At 45.6% G+C, this 19,958-nt stretch overlaps 9 protein-coding genes across 9 annotated transcripts; 2 read left to right on the forward strand and 7 right to left on the reverse strand.

The window, feature by feature from the left end:
• On the reverse strand, positions 1-368 carry DFL_008333 (uncharacterized protein; the record flags this gene model as incomplete). The annotated part of the gene is made up of 3 exons (XM_067638052.1): positions 1-40; positions 113-227; positions 305-368. 3 exons carry the CDS (start codon positions 366-368, stop codon positions 1-3), a joined length of 219 nt encoding a protein of 72 aa, XP_067485980.1.
• Positions 369-1,370: 1,002 nt separating this feature from the next.
• On the reverse strand, positions 1,371-2,040 carry DFL_008334 (uncharacterized protein; the record flags this gene model as incomplete). Its single annotated transcript, XM_067638053.1, has 2 exons — positions 1,371-1,563; positions 1,637-2,040. 2 exons carry the CDS (start codon positions 2,038-2,040, stop codon positions 1,371-1,373), a joined length of 597 nt encoding a protein of 198 aa, XP_067485981.1.
• Positions 2,041-3,790: 1,750 nt separating this feature from the next.
• DFL_008335 (uncharacterized protein) lies at positions 3,791-4,869 on the forward strand (the record flags this gene model as incomplete). Its single annotated transcript, XM_067638054.1, has 2 exons — positions 3,791-4,697; positions 4,763-4,869. 2 exons carry the CDS (start codon positions 3,791-3,793, stop codon positions 4,867-4,869), a joined length of 1,014 nt encoding a protein of 337 aa, XP_067485982.1.
• Positions 4,870-5,947: 1,078 nt separating this feature from the next.
• On the forward strand, positions 5,948-6,415 carry DFL_008336 (uncharacterized protein; the record flags this gene model as incomplete). Its single annotated transcript, XM_067638055.1, has 1 exon — positions 5,948-6,415. One exon carries the CDS (start codon positions 5,948-5,950, stop codon positions 6,413-6,415), a length of 468 nt encoding a protein of 155 aa, XP_067485983.1.
• Positions 6,416-6,637: 222 nt separating this feature from the next.
• Positions 6,638-8,280, reverse strand: DFL_008337 (uncharacterized protein; the record flags this gene model as incomplete). The annotated part of the gene is made up of 6 exons (XM_067638056.1): positions 6,638-6,701; positions 6,758-7,098; positions 7,154-7,643; positions 7,717-7,946; positions 8,042-8,170; positions 8,242-8,280. 6 exons carry the CDS (start codon positions 8,278-8,280, stop codon positions 6,638-6,640), a joined length of 1,293 nt encoding a protein of 430 aa, XP_067485984.1.
• Positions 8,281-9,182: 902 nt separating this feature from the next.
• Positions 9,183-10,571, reverse strand: DFL_008338 (uncharacterized protein; the record flags this gene model as incomplete). Its single annotated transcript, XM_067638057.1, has 1 exon — positions 9,183-10,571. The coding sequence occupies one exon, from the start codon at positions 10,569-10,571 to the stop codon at positions 9,183-9,185; it is 1,389 nt and encodes a 462-aa protein (XP_067485985.1).
• Positions 10,572-10,895: 324 nt separating this feature from the next.
• DFL_008339 (uncharacterized protein) lies at positions 10,896-14,528 on the reverse strand (the record flags this gene model as incomplete). Its single annotated transcript, XM_067638058.1, has 1 exon — positions 10,896-14,528. The coding sequence occupies one exon, from the start codon at positions 14,526-14,528 to the stop codon at positions 10,896-10,898; it is 3,633 nt and encodes a 1,210-aa protein (XP_067485986.1).
• Positions 14,529-15,961: 1,433 nt separating this feature from the next.
• Positions 15,962-16,676, reverse strand: DFL_008340 (uncharacterized protein; the record flags this gene model as incomplete). The annotated part of the gene is made up of 2 exons (XM_067638060.1): positions 15,962-16,115; positions 16,177-16,676. 2 exons carry the CDS (start codon positions 16,674-16,676, stop codon positions 15,962-15,964), a joined length of 654 nt encoding a protein of 217 aa, XP_067485987.1.
• A 1,697-nt stretch (positions 16,677-18,373) lies between these two features.
• Positions 18,374-19,492, reverse strand: DFL_008341 (uncharacterized protein; the record flags this gene model as incomplete). The annotated part of the gene is made up of 1 exon (XM_067638061.1): positions 18,374-19,492. The coding sequence occupies one exon, from the start codon at positions 19,490-19,492 to the stop codon at positions 18,374-18,376; it is 1,119 nt and encodes a 372-aa protein (XP_067485988.1).
• Between the last annotated feature and the right edge of the window lie 466 nt (positions 19,493-19,958).

A 19,958-nucleotide genomic window follows, 5' to 3' on the forward strand; every position in this document is an offset into this window, starting at 1 on the left:
TTAAATTCCAAGAAACGGGTAATTCGAGATTTTGTAGGGTCTGAGACTATTTATTAAATCTTGGAAAGCTATAGGACTTTACCCGAGGCAAGGAAATTTGGCAGTGACTTACATAGTAGTGCGTCGATGCCCCAAATTTTCAATTCGAATGGCGGGATGATCAATGATGTCGGTACTTCTGGTCAGAGTGTGTGTTGATTCAAGAGCCCAGACTGCTGGTCGGGTTACTGGTCAGACTTAAGCAATCAGTCATCAATGGGTTAGACAATAACCCCTGTTAGCTTCGATGCTGGCCTCTTCGTACCGTCGTAGTCGCGATGCAGCGAGCTGCAGGAGGAGGTTACATGTATCAGCGCCCAGCCCGTCATGGTTGTTGATGACGCAGCTGCTCGGCTACGGCTTGCAGGTTCGTTCTACCGGCCTCCGTGCCTGAATTAAAATACAAAGGTACCCAATTGATATCTATGGCGCGAAATAGCTGGCTCTTGGGGAAAAAACAGTCTGGTAGAAGCTTAACGTGGAATTGGCTCTTTTTAATATCATCTGCTTCCTTGAAGCTTACATACCTTGATTGCATTGGTGTTCGCAATATTTGGCCTTGGCATGACTGGCTACACAGAAGGCCGTTTCGTAAGCGCATGTTCTATAGCTACGAAATCCGTCAGTCCGTATTGACAATCAGCTAGAGGTGTCTGTATAGGTAAGCTAGTTCGCATCATTGGGCGCTTAATGCTTTTCGTTTTCTCGCGCTGTGAGATAGATACACGACGGATAGCATGCAGACCGTCGACCTTTAAAGGGTTTGAATTAAGTTGCCTACTTTGAACGTTACCGCTCAATATATCTAAAAACTATTTATTTAATATTTATTTAATACCTAAGAATATAACAGAGATATCGGATAGCACACATATTGAAACTAAATAACGAATATAGAACATCAAATTTGCAAAGGGAATTGAAATATAAGTCGAGAAAGAAGCAGGGCTGGTAGAGAAACCACAACAGGAACACGAAGGAATGCGAATGTGATCTGCTCTGTCAACTTTTAGCAACAACAGCTCGCATATGCTTAACATTCGAATTATTTTGGTTTTGAACGATCTTTCTTTTACTCCTAGTAGTATTGTGTTTTTGAGGTATCATGGAGGGGACTATAGTGGTATTTGTCTGTCCATATCTTCTAGGTCTGGTGGATCACCATTTTTCAAGAAGCGGCTCCACAAACTACTTAGAACTTAAGCAATACAAGACCATCCACATTCTGTATTGGCAATATTCAATCAAATCCAACAACCATTATCAACCACAGATACAATTTAACCTTTATGAAACCCTCCTGTGTTCGTTTTAACACCATGGCGATGTGACTAGGCAACTGGAGCTCCAGCTGGAGCTTCGACCGGCCTTACATCCGGCCTCACATCCTGATGGCTTCTTTTGCGGCCATACCACCGCTTCTGTTCATGAGCCTGCGAGCTTGGTACAACTTCGGCGGCGCGGCGGCGGCGAAGGCGGTCGGCCAGATAAAATGACATGATCGCGGAGGACAGAAATAAGACACTATATATGATATCTTATAATTAGTACGACCACTTTTACCAACGGGGAAGGGAAGGACAATTAGGGTAGATACATTTGAAGAATAATTGCAGCAGCTGCTAGCCTAACAGTACCGCAGCTAGTGGACCCAACAGTTTCAATAATCCTTACGAATCTACTCGCGCTACATTTGGTGCTGAAGCTACTATAGACTACCGCGGAAGCGATATACCCCCCAAACAAAACTAGATCAAAAACACCCATGACGAATTGTGTACCCGCTGAATGAAATATATAGGTAATTGCTGCCATGGCCGAAATCCAAGTGGCGGCGACGGAGAAGCCAAGTGTAACGTCGATTCTGTAGAGGTTGTAGAAGCGGGCTTTGGCTAGTTCTTGATGAAGCCATGCGCAAACACCGATGAGGGAGGCGCCGAACACAAACTGAAAGAAGCGCAGGATGCCGAGGACAAACTTTATGTCTCCGGTGTCAGACATTTTGTTCTTGAAGATTTCGGACGGCTTTTCGTCGTGTGGTGGGGGAATATATAATATTTTCTGCGAGAAGTGAGATAGTTTGGTCAATACAAAAGGGTTTGAATATTCTGAGACGTTAAGTGAGCCTCTCGCGAATTCGATCAGCACCGACTGACGAAGAGGTCGAGGGTGGCTTTCGAGCCTTAAATACCGTCAATCAACCTACTAAACGGGATTGGATTTACAAGGAGATACCACGGCCGTTAGGCTTATAGGACTACTGCCCCTCTGAAACGCGAATAAGTATACGTATGTACATCGTTTACAAAGCTCCGCATCTCTGGGAACGGCTGAATCTACGAGACAAGAAACAGGCCACTTTGAATCCGACCAATTGGCGAATATGCTTATCCAAGCATTACATAAGTCCTTTGGAACATCTGCATACCGTATTATCTGGCAGACGACTTTCTATAGTAGTTGGTTGTCATTAAACACAGATGCCACGATAGACGAATTCCAAGTCGACTAGTAGCTAGTCTTTGAAGTCCAGCGCGATGTATTGTTCTCCACACCATTTGGTGAAAAGGCTAACCAAAAGCGGTGCCACAAAGTTGCCTCTTAAGTTAGTTATTATTAATGAAGTTGATGTTAGGATATTGGCGTATATCACCCATGGTAAGTTTACAGAATGGATTTGAGGCTAGACGCCGCGAGCGGCTGATACGTTTATATACAACCTGTGTTGTATGCAACAAATTATGTCATTGTTCAATTTGCATCGAAACCATACTGTCTCTGTAGACCTTTAGACAAGAGTCTCAGAACAAAAAGAAAAAAACAGAGTTAGCTGATTTGTCCACAACGAGTAGGTTTCACTTGAACAAGCTACTTTGTGAGCTTGGAAAAGTGTATGAAACATATACTTGTTATCATATGAGGACAAATTTTTTTCTGAGCTAATTAAAACCCAATGCAATGGCGTTTGAACCGTGCAAACAGCCGGCGTTTTTTATCTAGTCTCGAAGTCGAGGCATTTTAAGAGGACTCTGGACCTTTTTACATGTCAGCCAAAGTAAATATACCTATATATTGTTATACGCTTAATCACAAAACCTGATATGGTTGATCACGATTGTAACGTCCGATTATTATTCGCAACAAGGTGTTTTTACCCGATCCTTTCGACATTGGAATTCGCAACTGGAACCTATAATCACGAGTCGTTGGGGTCGAAGCTGAATATACACTTTCGGCTAGAGCATCTACCTATTTGGACAAAGCCACTTAAACAGACTAGATCCCGCTAATCCCGAAATAAATATCCTTCATAAACCTCCACCATTTCTGAAGTACGAAATCGCCTCTCTATTCAAACGTGGTGCCGTATATATGCGCCGTCAGATTGTAATAACGACGGATGGCTAAGTAGGTAATAAGGATCGATACATAACGTTATTTCCAGCATCGGTTTTAATCTTGTTCCGTTGCGTTTTCGTGGTGCCATTTTAGAGGAAGTATATTGGAAACAGTTGAACATCCGGTACCCCGTGGACTCCGTGATTTCTGGTCTATAAACTTACGAGATCCCGAGATCAAGATCAAGTAACCTCTCGTTGATTTAATTTCTAGACCGATATCAGATCTACATACGTCAATTGCAAGGGGGCATCCGGGATAAAGCAAATTCAAATACTGCATCTGAATCAAAATATTTCAACATCTAATCTGGCACGGAATATACGTACCTGAGCTTATCGCCAGATGTCAAATGGGGGCCCTCATCAGCACCAACCTGCAGCCTTTCTTCACTCTATTCTCTCTCAAGTCAATACCCTTCGACTATCGATGGCGATATTTCGCATTCACCCCCGGTTTCTGCTTGATTAATACCATGAAATATCTCCCATGGATCTTCTCATCAGCGTACCGTACCTACTACATCCCATCGACACATGGCGGACCCAATATCCGCGTCATAGTCTTCGAGCCAGTATATGGTCCTTTTTCACCAGCGAAGACAAAACCCCGCCCCCTTCATTTCACCGTCCACGGTGGCGCGTTTATGCCGGGTATCGCAGAGCAAAACGCAGATCTCGCACAGAGAGTATGCAAGAACACTGGTGCCGTAACAGTATCAGTTCAATACCGTGGTGCCCCGCGATTTATGTACCCAGCTGCCCATGACGATGTTAATGATGCTTTGGCATATTTCTTGTCACCGGAGGCTGTTCAGAAGTTTAATTTGGATTTAAATAATGTAACGGTCTCTGGTCTTTCAGCTGGTGCTAATCTTTCTCTGTCAGCATCGATGAATCATGTTGGTATGATTAAGGCAGCGTTGTCTTTTTGCGGCGTTGTCGACATTCGTGTGCCTCCATGGGAGAAACCAAAGCCGCCTGGGTTCCCGACTTCGAATCCGATAGCGTTTTTAGAACCAGTCTTCGATTCATATGCTGGACCGTTGAGGCCGAAGCATATCGCCGATCCAAGATTAAATATCATCATAGCACCAGCGAGCGAGCTGCCTAGAGATATACTGTTTATTATTCCGGAAATGGATATTTTGCTGCGCGAAGAGACGCAGCTGGTTGAAAGATTGAAGAAGGAGACGGAAGGAAGCGATCGAAGGATCGAGGCCGTGTTTTATGAAGGCGAACTTCATGGATTCCCAGAGCGTAAGTGAAAATTTAATACCCAGCTTTTCTTTACCATATGGAAGTTATGCTGAAATTAAATTTAGTACCTGGGATCGTGTCTGACCCGGTGAAGTGTGAAGATGCTTGGCAGAGGATGATAGAATTTTTGAGACATTCCAACGAGAAGGGAGGGTGGAAATGGACAGCTTGAATTTTGTCATGCAATATATATTACACGGAAGATATTATCAGCTTCGAAGCTACGTCTTCCTCCAGATCCAGACTCAAGTACCACGTAGTACCTCGGTGTCTTATACATTAAATTCAATGCTTCTAAGAGGACAACACAAATACTAGATGCTAAAATACCACAAACTGCTCCATTCAAAGTCACGAGAACAATTGCTCCTATGTACGACAAAGAGAACTTTACAATTCAAATACGGAAACTCGTCTGTTTGCAAGAAGAATCCAAGAATTCTTGAAAGTCCTGCGCTATCTGGAGCGCAATTACCGTCGTTGGAATCATTATTCTTATCATTGGGACGATAATATACAATAGTCTTGGCTTTACAGACCTTGATGTTAAAATAAAAGTATTTCAAATCTTGTTTCATTGCTAGACGCCTCGACTGTGTCCCGACCTAGGTGGTAGTCGACATCAAGAGGCTATTTAATGGCATCGCTTTTAAAAGATCAATCTAGAGTGCATTGTATTGACTTGAGTCTTTGACTAGGGAACTACAGGGAAAAGTCCCCCCGTAGCCACCTCAGCCTCTCCTTCTGCATCTAAACCACCTGACGACGATGCTGATCGTTCTCTAATCCTCTACGTCTACCACGAAAACCCCAAAGCCCGCGAAAACGCCATCTTCTTCATCCACCACGGCCTCCACTCAGCCGCAGACTTCATCTTCATCCTAAACGGCTATACAAACCTCACGCTACTAATACCCTCTGCCCCAAACATCCGAATCATACAACGGACGAATGCATGCTATGAGCTTGGAGCCTACGGAGAAGCCCTCACTGCTAACAAAATGATCCGATAAAGAAGTATAATAGATTTACCATGTTGAATGGGAGTATTCGTGGTCCGTTTTTACCGGCTCGGAGTAGAGAGTGCTGGAGTGATGCATATTTGGCGAAGGTTCCTGATAAAAAAATAAGGTATATTGTACACCCCCTTCTTTAAAATCTACCATTCGGTGCCTTGGCTCGTGAATCAGGCCCGAATATGCTATTAGATGTTCCGTGACGCTAATAAATCGAAACACCAGCTCGTCGGCATGACCTTCAACTGTGACCCAATCTACGGCGTCCGTCACCCCCAATCCATGATATTCGCCACAGACCGTATCGGCATCAACACCCTCCTTCCCGTAAAGAGTACCTGTTTCCTAAACTGGCTTTCAGCCGTATACGGTGAATCCAACAGTACCCGCGCAATCATCAACGCAGGCTATACAGTCTCAACAATGATGGCATCCTTCGCAAGTCAAGAGGAATATGCGGAAAAGTGTAAACACGGAGATATACTTTTAGACAGCGCTTATTTTGGTGATACCTTGCATCCTTACGAGACGATTTTTCAGAAAGCGAATCGAGATTTTTGGAGGGATGTGTTGAAGAAATTGACGGAGTGGACGGATTTGGCGGGTCATTCGAGTTGGGAAGTATGTGGGAAGAAAGAGGAGTTGAAGCCGTTGGGTGGATGGGGTAGATGGAAAGAAGCTAGTATGATGGGATATCCGTGAAAGTGATACCAAAGCATTAGGTTTGCTAGAAGGATTCAGGATTCTCTTTCATGAGAGATAGATAGTTATGGTGATCATTAAGTCGACAGCAATATATTCGATAGCTACACCATGAAATAATGGAAGGGTGTATCAAACACGCTTTTACAAGAACCCAACCGCAAAATCCTACCCTTAAAAGGGGCTGCCGTAATAGCCAGACCTTCCAAAGTTCTCTACATGCTATGTTTGAGTCGGTTCGGGTAACCTGACTTCGTACTCGCCTGTTTGTGTGATATATCGCACCCTGTGCCAAAAGGTTAATACCTATAACCACTGACATTTAAAAGGAGGGGAACCTACCAGGGTAAACTTGGATATTGCAACTTTGGCTCGATGATTTTCAAGTACCTGACTTGGATACCGCTGACTGTGAAGTAAGGGATCTCGAATTTGACACTAATCGGCCTCTTCTTCCTCTCTGGTTCTTGCTCCTTCACACTGGGCAGACCTAGCTCTGCTCTCATCAAAAACTCTTTGCCTCCTCCGAATTGTTTGATCTTCCAGACTATAGCACATTTTTCAGGGGCGTAATGTACTGAGCCGGTGTTAGTTCGAAAACGAGGGGTGTCGGCGTCTTCCGGAACGGGAACAATGATTTCGACATTGTTGGCTGTGGATCGGCGTTTGAATTGTGCTTTTGCCTGCATTCAGTTGGTTAAAAATGAGGACAGAATACTGCGAAGAGACAGAATTTACCTTTAGCATATATTCAATTCTGGTATTCGAGTGATTCTCCACAACACACTCGACCCAGATCAAAGGTTTGACTGCCGTATTCAATCGATAGCTCATAAGTTCAAACTCTCCATCAGGAGGGATGAAACTAATCGTTCTATCGTTTTCAAATCTTGACAGTCTAACACACTGATGAAACTTGACATCTTCCATCTCAATCTGCTTTCCTCTGCTAGTTCTTCCTGTACTCTCAAACATAACTTTATCGTTCAATCCTAATCGTAGTTCCGGCATACCAGAGAGATAACACTTCATCTTGATGGCACCTAGGATTTCCGATCGGAGAACGTTGCCATTGGAGTTTACGAGTAGGTTTACGGATTCGATGACGTCTAGGAAGACTTCGTTCTTGCGATATCTGATACCTTCGGAACGCCAGGATACAGCATTTGTCAGGGCGATTGGGGGTCTGGCTTGAACCTCGAGCTTGTGGGATTCTTGAGTAATGTATCTACGTCGGATTTGTCAGTATACCGTTTTATCCCGCGACCGCAGAGAGACCAGAGACTAGAGCGTGACCATACTCTTGTAAAATCTTTGTTTCTGTTGTCTGGGGGTATCCAAAGTCCATCATCTCGTCCAACAACTCGTATATGATGACAAAGTTGTCACGTATACTCTCTTCCTCGAGTTCTTTGAAATACTCGGTGAAGACAGCAACAACTTTATGCAGGAATAACAGTATTTCGGTGGCATTGCTGTTACGTTTGGTAAGGGCGAGGAGATAGAGGTTGTTATGCTTGATGTAGAGGTACTGGTTATCGACAAAGACCGGGGTTAGCTAACGTGGCCTAGTAAACGAGATATATATAAGCCACATAACGGCGGCCACAAAAGGAGCTTTCGCACATTGATTCCTTCGTGAGAGAAGCATGGAGGGACGGCAGAGCTTTCTTCTTCAGCCTCAAGGAGTAGAATCGGGAACTTTTCGACGGCAGACATGGGAATGTCGCCTCGGTAGTTTCGTGCAAGGAGGGTCTGTTGGCAGCACGAATTGTTAGCACAGTACGACATCCCGGATCCACCAATTCGGTAGGAGGAATACAGACCTTGCCCTTCAGGTCGAGGAAGAAGATTGCCGACGCCATGGCTAGATGTTGTAAACCGGAATCCCTGCGAGGCTGGCGGTGGTGAAGTCGTCGTGGCGTGGAGGAGAGCGAAAGGTGGTGCACTGGTGAGGGAGCTAGCAATGGAAGGTAGCTTTGGTGTACCTGCGGTTGTGTCCGTTTTGAGCCGCATTTCTTGGCGCCGCTGCAATTTAAAACCGACCCAAAATTTTCTTCACTTCTTTTTCTTCTTCTCTTTCTTTTTTTTCACCAAGCGTCATTATTAGACAGTGCGAATCAGTCGATTCTTTTTGTTAGAAACTTCCGTTGCTGCTTACGCGATTACTCGACGCTGAGAAGAAACATGTAGCTTCGGATCGCCTTTAATCTGGTTTTCTATCAGGTTTGGATCTGTGGGTTTACGATTGGGGGTTCCATTAAGAACTTGTCTGGGCTTTTTACCTCAGTGCCCGGAGAAGTGTCAGAGGAATCCGACATTTTTATTTTCACGATGGCTTTGGGTGCGATGGGCTGGCTAATAGCATCGTCTAGCTAGACGGCTGCTGGCTCACAGGTGGCTTTTGGGTATATGGACGAATGGGACCGGTGTATACTCGAAGATATCGACTACAATAGCGTCTTCAATCTTTCGACGGACTACTTCTAGCATAACGCACGGCGGCGACTTGTTGCATTCACCACATCGAATATTTTCGCAAACATCTTAGGGACCACCGTTGGAAGTAAACGTAAGGTCCGACGGGCGAATAGTGATGCTTCGATAAAGTCAGGTACCAGTCTATGGCCAGTCACGACCAAAGATAGTCGCAAAATTTTTTTTAAAGGGTAGATGAAGTAAATTTGCAAATTCTGGAGTGGTGTACCCATAATGTTCGAGCACCTTTGCTCAAAGACTCGTTCTGGGTGACTATATCAAGAGATTCTTACATGCTTAAAAACCCGGCTGGAGGTGCCCCGACCTTCATCAGCCATCTCCAATATACACCCTTCTCTTGTCTCGCAGCCTCCCATACTTTCTCATCCGCCATCAAGGGAGACTCTGCTATGCCTGTTGGGAAATACCTATTCTCACCCAACAGCCACGGCGCCGTCTCTTCCTCAAAATGGTCCACATTCGCGAAGTCGGTTGACCCATGAATTCTATATCTCCCCTTCCTTTCAACAACTTGATCTAGGGCCCACAAGATCCTTAACGAATCTTCAATCTCAGGTTCATGCTGCCCCCAGCCTGACTTGACAAGCCCCTTCCCGTTCTTCCAAGCTCTCATTCCTTTAACGAAACCATCGATCCCAGAGTTGCTTGTCCCCTCCATCGGTACTGGTTTCTTACCCAGACCACGCAGTGCTCTCATCATTTCCACATCCTCCCCTTGTACCACAGATCCTCTCCCTCCCTTAGAAAACTCGGGCTCTAGCCACCCTGTATTCCCGTGATCCCACGGCATAACAGCGGCTCTCAAATGCATAGGTTCAACCCGAACGTAACAGAAATTTGCCAGAAAGTCCACCATGGCTGCACATCTCCTCCTAACCGCTATTTCCAACAACCTACTTCCCCACCATTTCCCTTCATCACCGGCTATGAGATCAACCCAGAAAGATGGCATTCTAGTGGCGAGTGCTGAAATCAATTTGACCTTCTCCAATGTGAACGGCGGGTTCAGAAGTCGAATTTTTGGGAAAGGAATGGTCCGCAGATCAAGTTTTCCAAGAATCATCCTGCAGTCAAGCACAGGAACATAAATTCCAACCTTCTCGACTTCCCTCTCACTAACTTCCGTGGCATCTTCAATGCTTTCCATATCTACAAAAGTAAATTCCAGATGCCCCATATTCCGATCTTCCTCCACATTCTCTAGTCGATATCCCTGAGATGTAGCTGGCACAAGGGCCTCGAATTCTGCCTTGAAATATTTGTTCCATAACGCGGTCTCCAGATTCTCGAGGAATTGGAGTGTTAAAAACCGTCTAGTGAGGATGCTCGAAATAACTATTCTGTACTGTCGCGTTGAAAGTGCATCGTCGAGCACAGCAGAAGATGCGAACGTTTGTATCAAATATGGAGAAGAAAGTATCGATAGCAAGAATCGGTTTGTAAATGGAAGTTCCGTATTGTACGAGAACAGGAATATTCGCTGAAGCAGTTCCACGGGGAGACGTTCAAATGGAGTAGTCCGAAAGTTTGCAGTAGGCGTAAGATCGAGGAATTCCGATTGAGACGACATCACGGATGATGGTGGTTCTTTGGAGACGACAGCCGGCCTCGGACGACGATAGTGCTTGGAGCGTTTACCTAGTTCAAGGAAACCCATTGCTACGGTGGTTGTAGGGGTAAAGATAAGTACAGGGATGAATAGTAGAATACGGAAGGAAGGGGAAAGGGATTATTCGAGGCCTCCATTGCAGAATCGGTCCTACGATGCGATGTGCATGATGGGAACTAACCGGAGCAAGTGCAAGCGTCGGGAAAAGTTGAAGTTGGTTTAGCTGCCGCCCGAAGTGGATGTTGGATTTTCAAAGGCAACGCAAATTGTATGTATGTACAAAGACCAAGAATCCAATGCTGAACAATATAAAAGAATTGTATCATATATATCGATATATCTCGTAAAGTCATAGGTCATTAAGATTTCAGTCTAGCCTTGCCCCGTACCTAGATTTGCCAATCCAGAATACAATGGGTTAGGCTGCATTGTGTAGTAGTCCATCCCACCCGAAGCTTTCGCCAAGACCCTCATAGTCAGAAGAGCCTTTTGTGGTAGCGCTGGAGTCGATGTTAGCCGTTGGAAATGCTCGTTTGCGAAGCTTTCCATATTACTGTCACCCTTTGATAATTTTGCAGTAAACCTTTCGTGAACCTTCGCAGCCCTCGCTCGAATCACTTCCCAGAGAAGCAAAGGAGAAACAATTTCGGAGAGGGCATCGACCACGGGGACTAAGTTGGTAAAAATGACAGAATGAGTAAACTTGCAATGGATCTCCTCGTCATCCGCTGACATGGCTCTTGATTTTGGACATGGGATTTTAGTGATATCTTCACCGCTCTCCTTTAGGCGATCGAGGTTTACCCGAAGGCCAGCGAAATCACGAAGAAGAAGTCGCACTGGGTTTCGGGAAGCGTCGAGAACTAGGAGTGTGTTTTGTAGATGCGCCTCGAGCGCGATACCATGCTTCCAAACAAGTGGGAGTGCCGCGGATAGAAGCAGATCAGCATACTTGTCAACAAATTCCCGAGCGGCTAATTCATTACCACTGTTCTGTGCCAGACTGTTAACAAGTTCCACGACAAGAGGTTTTCCACTTATCGGAGATTTTGTAATTAAAGCGGTGCATCCAATAATGACCTCACCAGACTTGATATAGTCCGCCACATCATCTCTCAGCAGCATTGACAATCCTCGTTGACGTGAGTTTGTACAGTTGGTCTCAGGTGAAAAAGCGATACTCGCACGCTCCCCAATACATGACACCCGGGTTTCGCCTGACAGAAGGCGAGTGAGTAGTGCTGAGACGTACGGGCCGTTTCGAACACTCTCGTGGGATATCGTGCGACAAGTCGATGTAATCTGGACATCTATCGCTGTTTTGAACGATAATCGTTTGCCCTGAATCCCAGGTGTAACAGAAACGAGGGTTCGTGTTGACGATGTTGCGCGGCAGGCGATCGTCACTTCTGGGAGGGGCACTATGACACCGGAGCTAATCTCGCTCTTGTAAATCCGCGGGAGGACAGTCGCAAATTGGAAAGGATGTACGAGCACTAGCTCGAATTCATTGGGGTTCTTTCCGTCACGGCATAAGGCTGCCGAGGCAGCATCGTTGATAAACGGGTAGTGCTTTCGTAAGATATCTGAAAAACTTGGATCTGATAGAACTAACTGATCACGTTGTACTGCCACGATCTTTCCAGATATCGTAGTGCCAGAATCCGGAGCGAACGCAAGTGAATCCGATGGTGAGAATCGTAGTCTGGTTCTCCGGCAGGGATGGGTAGGGTGGCCTTCCGCATCAAAATCGTCAAGCTCTAGCGTGATATCGCTGGGAGAATATAAACCTAAAAGAACTGAGAGAAAGTCGTGGTCAGTAGTGCCAGCGCGTTCACGGAGTTGTTGCCCCCGCAGATTCACAAGAACCCTGGAGAGTGCGAGGTTTGTTGCCGAGTCTTCCAGCTCAAGTTTTAGCTGTTCCCATTCTGCTTTAACACCCCGAATAATTTCGGCATTATCTTGAACACCTTCGCGGGTTAATGAAGCTTGGTAATCCTCTTCGATTGACTGGCGAGCTCTAGGGAGTTGCTGTCGCCATAGCAGACATAACTTAGGTTCATTTTCAGACAAATACTCAAACATCGTCTGTTCCGAACGATTCCAGAAGGTTGAAGGGCTGGGGGGCTCGATCGGAGATACTCGAAGTGGATTCGGACCGTCAACGTAACGCTGATCGGTCACAGCACCGGCAAGACGCATGGAAAGTAGACATTTCCTACGCCATGGATTCTCAAGCAAGGCTTTGACATCCTCAAGAGCCTCCTTCGTACCCAGGTATAAGCCTGTCTGGCGAACTACACTGCGCACAACACCCCAGAGTTCTTCTTCAACCGTTATATTCTCCTTCGCCAAAGTAGCGATGACTTCAGCAAGATTGTTTCCAAAGAGCGGATAGAACAACTTGGCTCGAAGGACAGCAGTACCTTCATCTTCCGAAGAAGATGCGATGACAAGCCCAGTAGCAGAATCCAACTCAATTGAAAAGCCTTGTTTTGCAAGGCGAGAAGGCAGGATTCGTGCACCACCAAAATCTCGAACGTGCATGCGACATGGCCAGCCCTTCCGGAGAATAACCACCGTATTCTGAGGGTGTGGTTCTAGGGAAATGCCGTAACGTGATAGGAATATAAGGCATGGCGGTACGCAAACCTCGACCAATGCCCGTAGCCAAGCCGTAGGGGTAGTACCCAATTCTGCGATCAAATCAAGAAGAATTGGATTTCCAGTGAATGGAGACCGAGCAAACAAAGATGCGACTGGTAAAGCAACTTCGTCCTCGGCCATATCATTCTCAATATCGTCCCGTAAGATAGCCGCTAAACTTCTTTTGCTTGCTTTAAAAGCGACAGCAGCTAAAGCACGTTCAGGTATGAAGAGCTCATGGCCTGCGGAATCCGTTCGTTGGAGGTCGGTGTCGCCCGCGATAATAAGAGCCAGTAAACGAGACATCCGAGGAGCATTTCGGGCTGAGGCGGATGAAATGCCTCGTATGGCACCAGTGAGTTGGACCTCTAGGGCGGTTTTTATGTGTAGACCCTTACATTCGCGGCCCTTTACAGCAAAGGTTCTGTATGACATCAAAGGATGTGCAGTGAGAGAACTTTGTACGGGGATGACAGTCTTGCTCGCGAGAGCCTCGGCGTGCAACTTCGGAATTGCATTATCGAGTTGATGTGGATGAACAGGTATCATCACAAAATCATCCGGCTGTTTTCCCATTTGAATAAGTTCCCTTCGTAAGTCCTCGAAAGTGTCCTTGTAGCAATTGCTGAGAGCTCGATTAAATGCATCGACTCCAGTATCCTGTATTGGATTTACCCTCAAAATCTTGGATATTTCGCCACAGGTTCCATCCTCGGCTTCAACATAGTCCTTGGCGACAGCGACGAATCTGAGACCAAATTTGGAACCGAATTCTGGACCGTACCGAGCAGCATCGGCGGATGACATTCCGGTTCGTACTTTACCAGCTGGCGTAAGTGGGTGGCCGTCCACCACAAGTTGCTCAAAACCCCCCAACGCATGTTTCCCATAACCAGTCTCAGTCAGAGCTGTAACAAGAGACGAAAATGGAGTTCGGGCGTCAAATTTATGCTGGAAAAGAGAACGAAAATTCTCTGAACGGGATTGTTCTGCGCCGAGTGCTTGAGTTAAGTTATTTAGACTATTTTCAATTTCGTTCCGTGCAAGTGTCCAGCCGGCGTCGTTGTGCAGTACACCAGCTTTCTCGAGTTCGTCTAGTAGGTCAATGGGGTCGACAATTTGCTTGGTCTCTGTGGGGTTTCCAAATTCTGCATATACAGGGCCTGAAACTGTCACTCTTCCGCATAAGCTTGTTTGGATTGGTAAAGATATTCCAGCCTTTGTGAATTGCGATACATTCACAAGATTTTCTGCGATTAAGGCCCGCACGAGTCGTTCCAATATAGAGTGTTTTGCGGAGAGTGCTAAGGTCTGCCTGTCGACTCCTTCCTCGCCCACAGTGTTACAAAATGGAGCCATTCTGACAATTAATTCTCGCTCACTGAGGTCGAATTAGTTTCGTCTCTAAGATGAGCAAAATCGAGAAATTATGGCCTTCATCAAGATACATACCTTTTAGCTTTGTAGTGAAGCCCTCGAAGGCGTTAAAACTTAAGAAATCCACATCTATACAGCCTTGTTAAATATTCCAAGCTCTTGGAAGCTGAAATCGCTCATGCAAAGTTGTCGGAGAATATAATTGTTCGTACCGAGGGGCATCATTGCGACCCACGTAAAATCTGCGGTGTCTGCCCCCACTTACCTAATCAAATGGCCAATTATATGCACATCAGGCCCACGTCCGGTTTAGCGTTATTGTAGCTTGTATGGTGAGGGGTTGCGGTCTCCGCCCGGAGCTAAGTTTGAACTCCAGCGGGATGGGGCGTGCTCCCTGATAACTCTTCCAAAGGCAGCTGAAATTTCTTTCTGGCATGCATCGGCGTATCAAGAAGCTTGCTTTTGTGTTGAGTGTTATCAACTTTGTGGGCGTCTAATGCAGTATATCTTATCTGATCTTTGATCAAACATTGGCATCTCGATGTCGGCATAGTATTGTAGATGGTGTTGAAATATCAATATACTGGGTATACCCCTGCATGTATTAATATGGAACAAATATTTGCTCATGGGGGCAAGGTTCCCGCTTTCCAGAAAATTTCGGCATATTGACGATATTATATACTTGAAAAAAGGTTTCGGTCTCTAAGAAGACAGCAAAATTTTAGAAAATCCGAAGAAAAACCAACCTGAGATATACCGGCCATAAATAACATACTTGATCGACTAGAACATTGACTAGTTGAATGGGGGAAACCTGCAAAGTACGTAACCGTAGATACAGATATGAAGCCTTCGGTATGAGTCCGAACGAACTAACCATGCATATAATTTGAGGTATATTGTGATCCCTCAACATGCAACCGCTATTATCATTCAAAGAGATATAGAACATTTGGCCCAATGAATATAAATTCAAATATACATATAACAGGATAAACAAAACCGCCCATTGCTTCCACAATTTCTACTGCTACCGGAACAGCACCATGTCCATAGGGTATCTTGTAGTATATTGATCGCATGATCATAAAATATTTGACTGAAAAGCTGCAGGACGCCCGCGACGACAAAAAGAGGGTATAAAGAAACACATGTACGGACAACAACGCTTGCTAAGTAGAAAATATAGAAATAGGAAAGGATCTATAAAACTTGCGGGAAAGCGAAGAAAAGGAGGAAGGAAGGAAGGAAGGAAGGAAGGAAGGAAAAAAGAATCAACCGAGAAAAACATTGTTGAAAGAAGTCCAGGACGCCGGCGTGGAGAAATTTAGAAGGTACACGAAAGCCTGACCGAGAGCAATCGACTGGCAAAGCGAGAGGGTCCTGAATTAAGCGGTAAACCGTGAATACTGTTATGCACAGCTTTGAACACCGTGAATATGTTCATGTAGCAGTGTTGTGTCGTGTAGCTGGCCGCTTGAGAATAGTAAGCTAAAGAAGTCTCTATTGTGTGCTCGACTATTAGATGAATCTGACGGTAGGAAGACGATATTGTCGCCGAGGTCGCTATATTTACGAAAGATATTAGTAACGTTTGTTTCTAGATCGAGGCCCCCCTAAAACTTACATTGCTTTACGCCGCTTGCAATCAGATGCAGGAGTTTCACTTAAACATGGACCGAAAATATCGTAATCCTTCAGGTCCTCAGCTCGCCGCTTAGAGTGGTATTTCGGCTTCGGGGTAGAAAAGTCCAATGGTGGTGGTGACCCAGGTACAGACATATCATCTTCGCAGTATAAGTAGCTGTCCCGTCTACTTGTTTGAATTGGAGTAAGGTCGAGAACGTCGCCCAGAGTCATTGTGAGCTCGACAAGCCTTGGAAATGAATCGGGTGACTCGGAATTCAACTGCGCATTTGGTGTTGTAGGCATACTAATCATGGTCTTTGTGGGACTCGGTGGTGGTGCACGAGGCGGAGATGGCGGGTCCTGTCGGCTTCGGGACATAGGCTCCTGTTGGGCCGTCGATATGGAAGCGTATTTTTTAGTCTCGGGACTAGGTGGGGGTGGATTGGGTGGCCGAGGAGGCGACGGAGGGTCTATTCTCGAAACCTCAACTGGTGCCATATTGGATATACGTATATACAACTCGGTAAATGTCGAATTATTAGCTTCAGCACGGTGAAACTAATTTTTTTAGTATTATAAGCTTCTTATAATTATATAATTATGTACCGCTCGAAATTCGAAAGCTGCTGTTGCCGAAATTTCTGCGGTTTAACACAGAGGGCAGAGTCAAGAGGATTAGATTGTAGGTTCAGAAGATAAAGACTGTGTGAAAGAGAATCAAGTTTTGGCAAAGACGAAATGATTGGAAATGGTATGTTCTTTGAGGTCCGATAGCAAGTGATGAAGCCAAACTAATCCAGGCCTAGGAGATGCTGGACTTTATATATAGATCGAAGTCAGACATATTCACCAAACGGTTGCATGCCACCACTATGCCACCACCCCTCGAAATCTCCGCCGTATGGTGGACCAGCGGGATAAAATCGAGCTATAGCCCCTCATCCCAGCAGAAAAATTTCTAGAAACATTATGGAAAAGGTGGGGCGGGCTTTGTAGATTCCCAGTCCTTGGATTCGACTACTCATAGATATCTCCAAACGTTCTGAGCCGTTTCGCCGGTAGGAAGATATTAGTTATCAGGTCTGAGCAGAGCATTCCTGAGGTCTTGAGGCATATGATGAATTCGTTTCTGTTCAAGAGTTTTCTTTGTTTGGGAGCTGAGCTGCTCATCCAAAGGTCCAAAATACCAGCACATCAGGGTTTGCGATCCCTGCCCACGGATACAAGCCCGAACGGACCCGGCGATCGAGTAAGATTAAGCCCAAGTCCACGGTCGCGGTCAGGGGCTTACTTCAAACTTCTACTGATCCTTGCTTTTTAGCCGCCACTTTTCTGCCCACCCAAAGAACTGGTTTTGGCGAGACATGCTTTCTTTGAGAATCCACTCTCTCATCCCTCGAAATATCATGTTTCCGCCAAGAAATATTTGTTTCGCGAAGCTCATAAGGCGATGTCTGACCACGCTAGTCAGGAACACTTTCATTTCTTCATGTCTCTCAGTAATTTCGCCTCCAATGGCTGCGGAAAAATACCTAACTGGCAAGGTTGCAATTGAGATGCCGGGATAATGGAATACACCCCAACATTCATTTCCTCCCGCTTTCCGTACCCGTAGTTTGCTCGTGGCACGGGGCATGCTTATGCAGTTCCGTAGCGTCATGAATATCTCTTCTGCACCTCAAAATAGAATATTCGAATTTGATGATCCATCCATATTCAAATATCCCCTGGGCAAGAATTTCGAAGTTTTGATGATAAGAAACTGTCCCGACGCCGAAGGCCTCAATGCGCAGGTAAATTTTAGGATCAGTGATGAAATTGCCTCACTTGGTTAGACAGACAGTAAAGTCCGCAAAGTTTGATAATTTGTGACTCAGATTCCTCAGTTCGAAGGGTTGCGATATGCCGCAAAGCTAGTCCATTGGATGGTGGTAGGATGGAACCAGGGTATCGTGTCATTTCCACGTTCCAGACTCCGTCTTGAGTTGTAGACTTTCAGAAGACACTTTCGAATCCACCAGGGAAAAAATTGGTAATTTTCGAGGCTACTTTTGAATTGGGAATTCTGACGGAGTTAATCTAACTGTAGCCTTGCATAACGGGATTTGTTGACTGAAAATCGCAATTGAGGGACATTGCATTGGTGCGAAAATACAGGCGTCATGAGCACCACTTAATAAAGCAGACAAACACCATCAGGCAAGACGTAAACGGTAGCCGTGTTGCAAAAAAAGTTCTTGGATATCCGTTCTCCCCTCGGTGATAGCGAAAGCCACTGCATCCTCTGAAATTTGGCCGACTGATCCGACCGAGCTGTCTGGCCGAACCCCATAATCGAGTAGTAGCTTGACAACATCCTTTCTCCCATATTTTACTGCCGTGATCATAATCGGTTCTTTTGCTGGCGATCGTATTACACCTCCTGTCATTGTATCAACCCCGTGGGCAATAGGTTCCTCAGCTTTAAGACCTTGCGAAAGCATATATGCAACGATTTCAGTATCGCCAAAAATCGTCGCGACTAATGCAGCCTTTTGCATTGCTATCCGTTTTATCAGTCGAGCATCAGGCATTTCACCAAGGGCGTCCCAGAGAACTTTCAAGGTGTCTAAATCTCGTGTAAGACACATTGCTTCCTGAATTGAGAAACTCAAGTGTTTCCACCAGGGCTGGTCCCTAAGGGCTTGACGTAAAATTTCAGCATGTCCGGCGATTGCTAGCTGTCGGATGGTAGACAGCCCACCATGTATCGAATTAACGTTGTATGTGATCGAAGAACTGAAAACCTCACACCAGTGTGCCGCACGCATATACCCAGTCGACGTTTTCCCAAGATGTGGGAATTTGGTTTCTGTATGTTTCGCGATATCCAGCATTTCCCTTAATACGTCTCCATTTCCACGATATGCGGCGACCATTGTAGTAGCTACAATCATATTTTCGTAATTCGTAATACGCTCTCGTATACTTCGATACAACTGGATATCGCCTGTATACACCGCTAGGCCCATCGCAAGATCCGCAGACCGGCGAAGGTCCATTTCTTCATCTTTTCCGGACGCCTCTGTAGGCTTATACCCCCCTCGTTCGAATAGGTTCCAAAGCCATAGATCTTTGTCTATAATCGTCATAATCTCGGAAAGCAGCCTAGTATTGACATCGCGGTTGGGGAATTCCTCCTTGAAATTCCGCTCAATCCAATCGACCGCGTGTCGGATAGCAAGTGAAGCAGCATTTATGCCATATCGCGTTGATGACAAAGCCAATGTCTCTAGAATCGGGACGACATGCCAATGCGGAGGTCTTTGGAGCATGTGAGGAAAGCATCGGTGGTATGAGTTTTTGAGAGGGCGCTGGAGATCTGTACCACTACGGCCATAGTTTGAGAGAGGATCTAAAACTCCTTCAACGCAAATTGCCCGGAGTATAGCTGTATCCCACGTTCGGCTTACGCGCCTCAGGACGAGGGAGCTCCAAAGTCCTTCTCTATCGACTGCTTCATTAATAGTTTGTTGGAATATCTCTTGTGGAAGCCGTTCCATTATGGTGGATGTTTTGTATCGAGACAACTGACTTTGAAAGACGAGAGTTTCTATTTGGAAACTATTGATACGATGTGACTCTTTTTATGCAAGGTCTCGATGGAATGTGGGGCTCTGCAGGCGCAGACCATAGGCGCGGATAACAACATTCACCCGGTTTCGCGTTATAACCTGGGACTGAGATTCGATCACAACAACGCAAACTCATGTGGTATTTGACAAGGCGAGGATCTGGGAA

Source organism: Arthrobotrys flagrans (genome assembly GCF_004000055.1).
Source record: "Arthrobotrys flagrans strain CBS H-5679 chromosome Unknown unitig_1, whole genome shotgun sequence".
Classification (NCBI taxonomy): Eukaryota; Fungi; Ascomycota; class Orbiliomycetes; order Orbiliales; family Orbiliaceae; genus Arthrobotrys; species Arthrobotrys flagrans.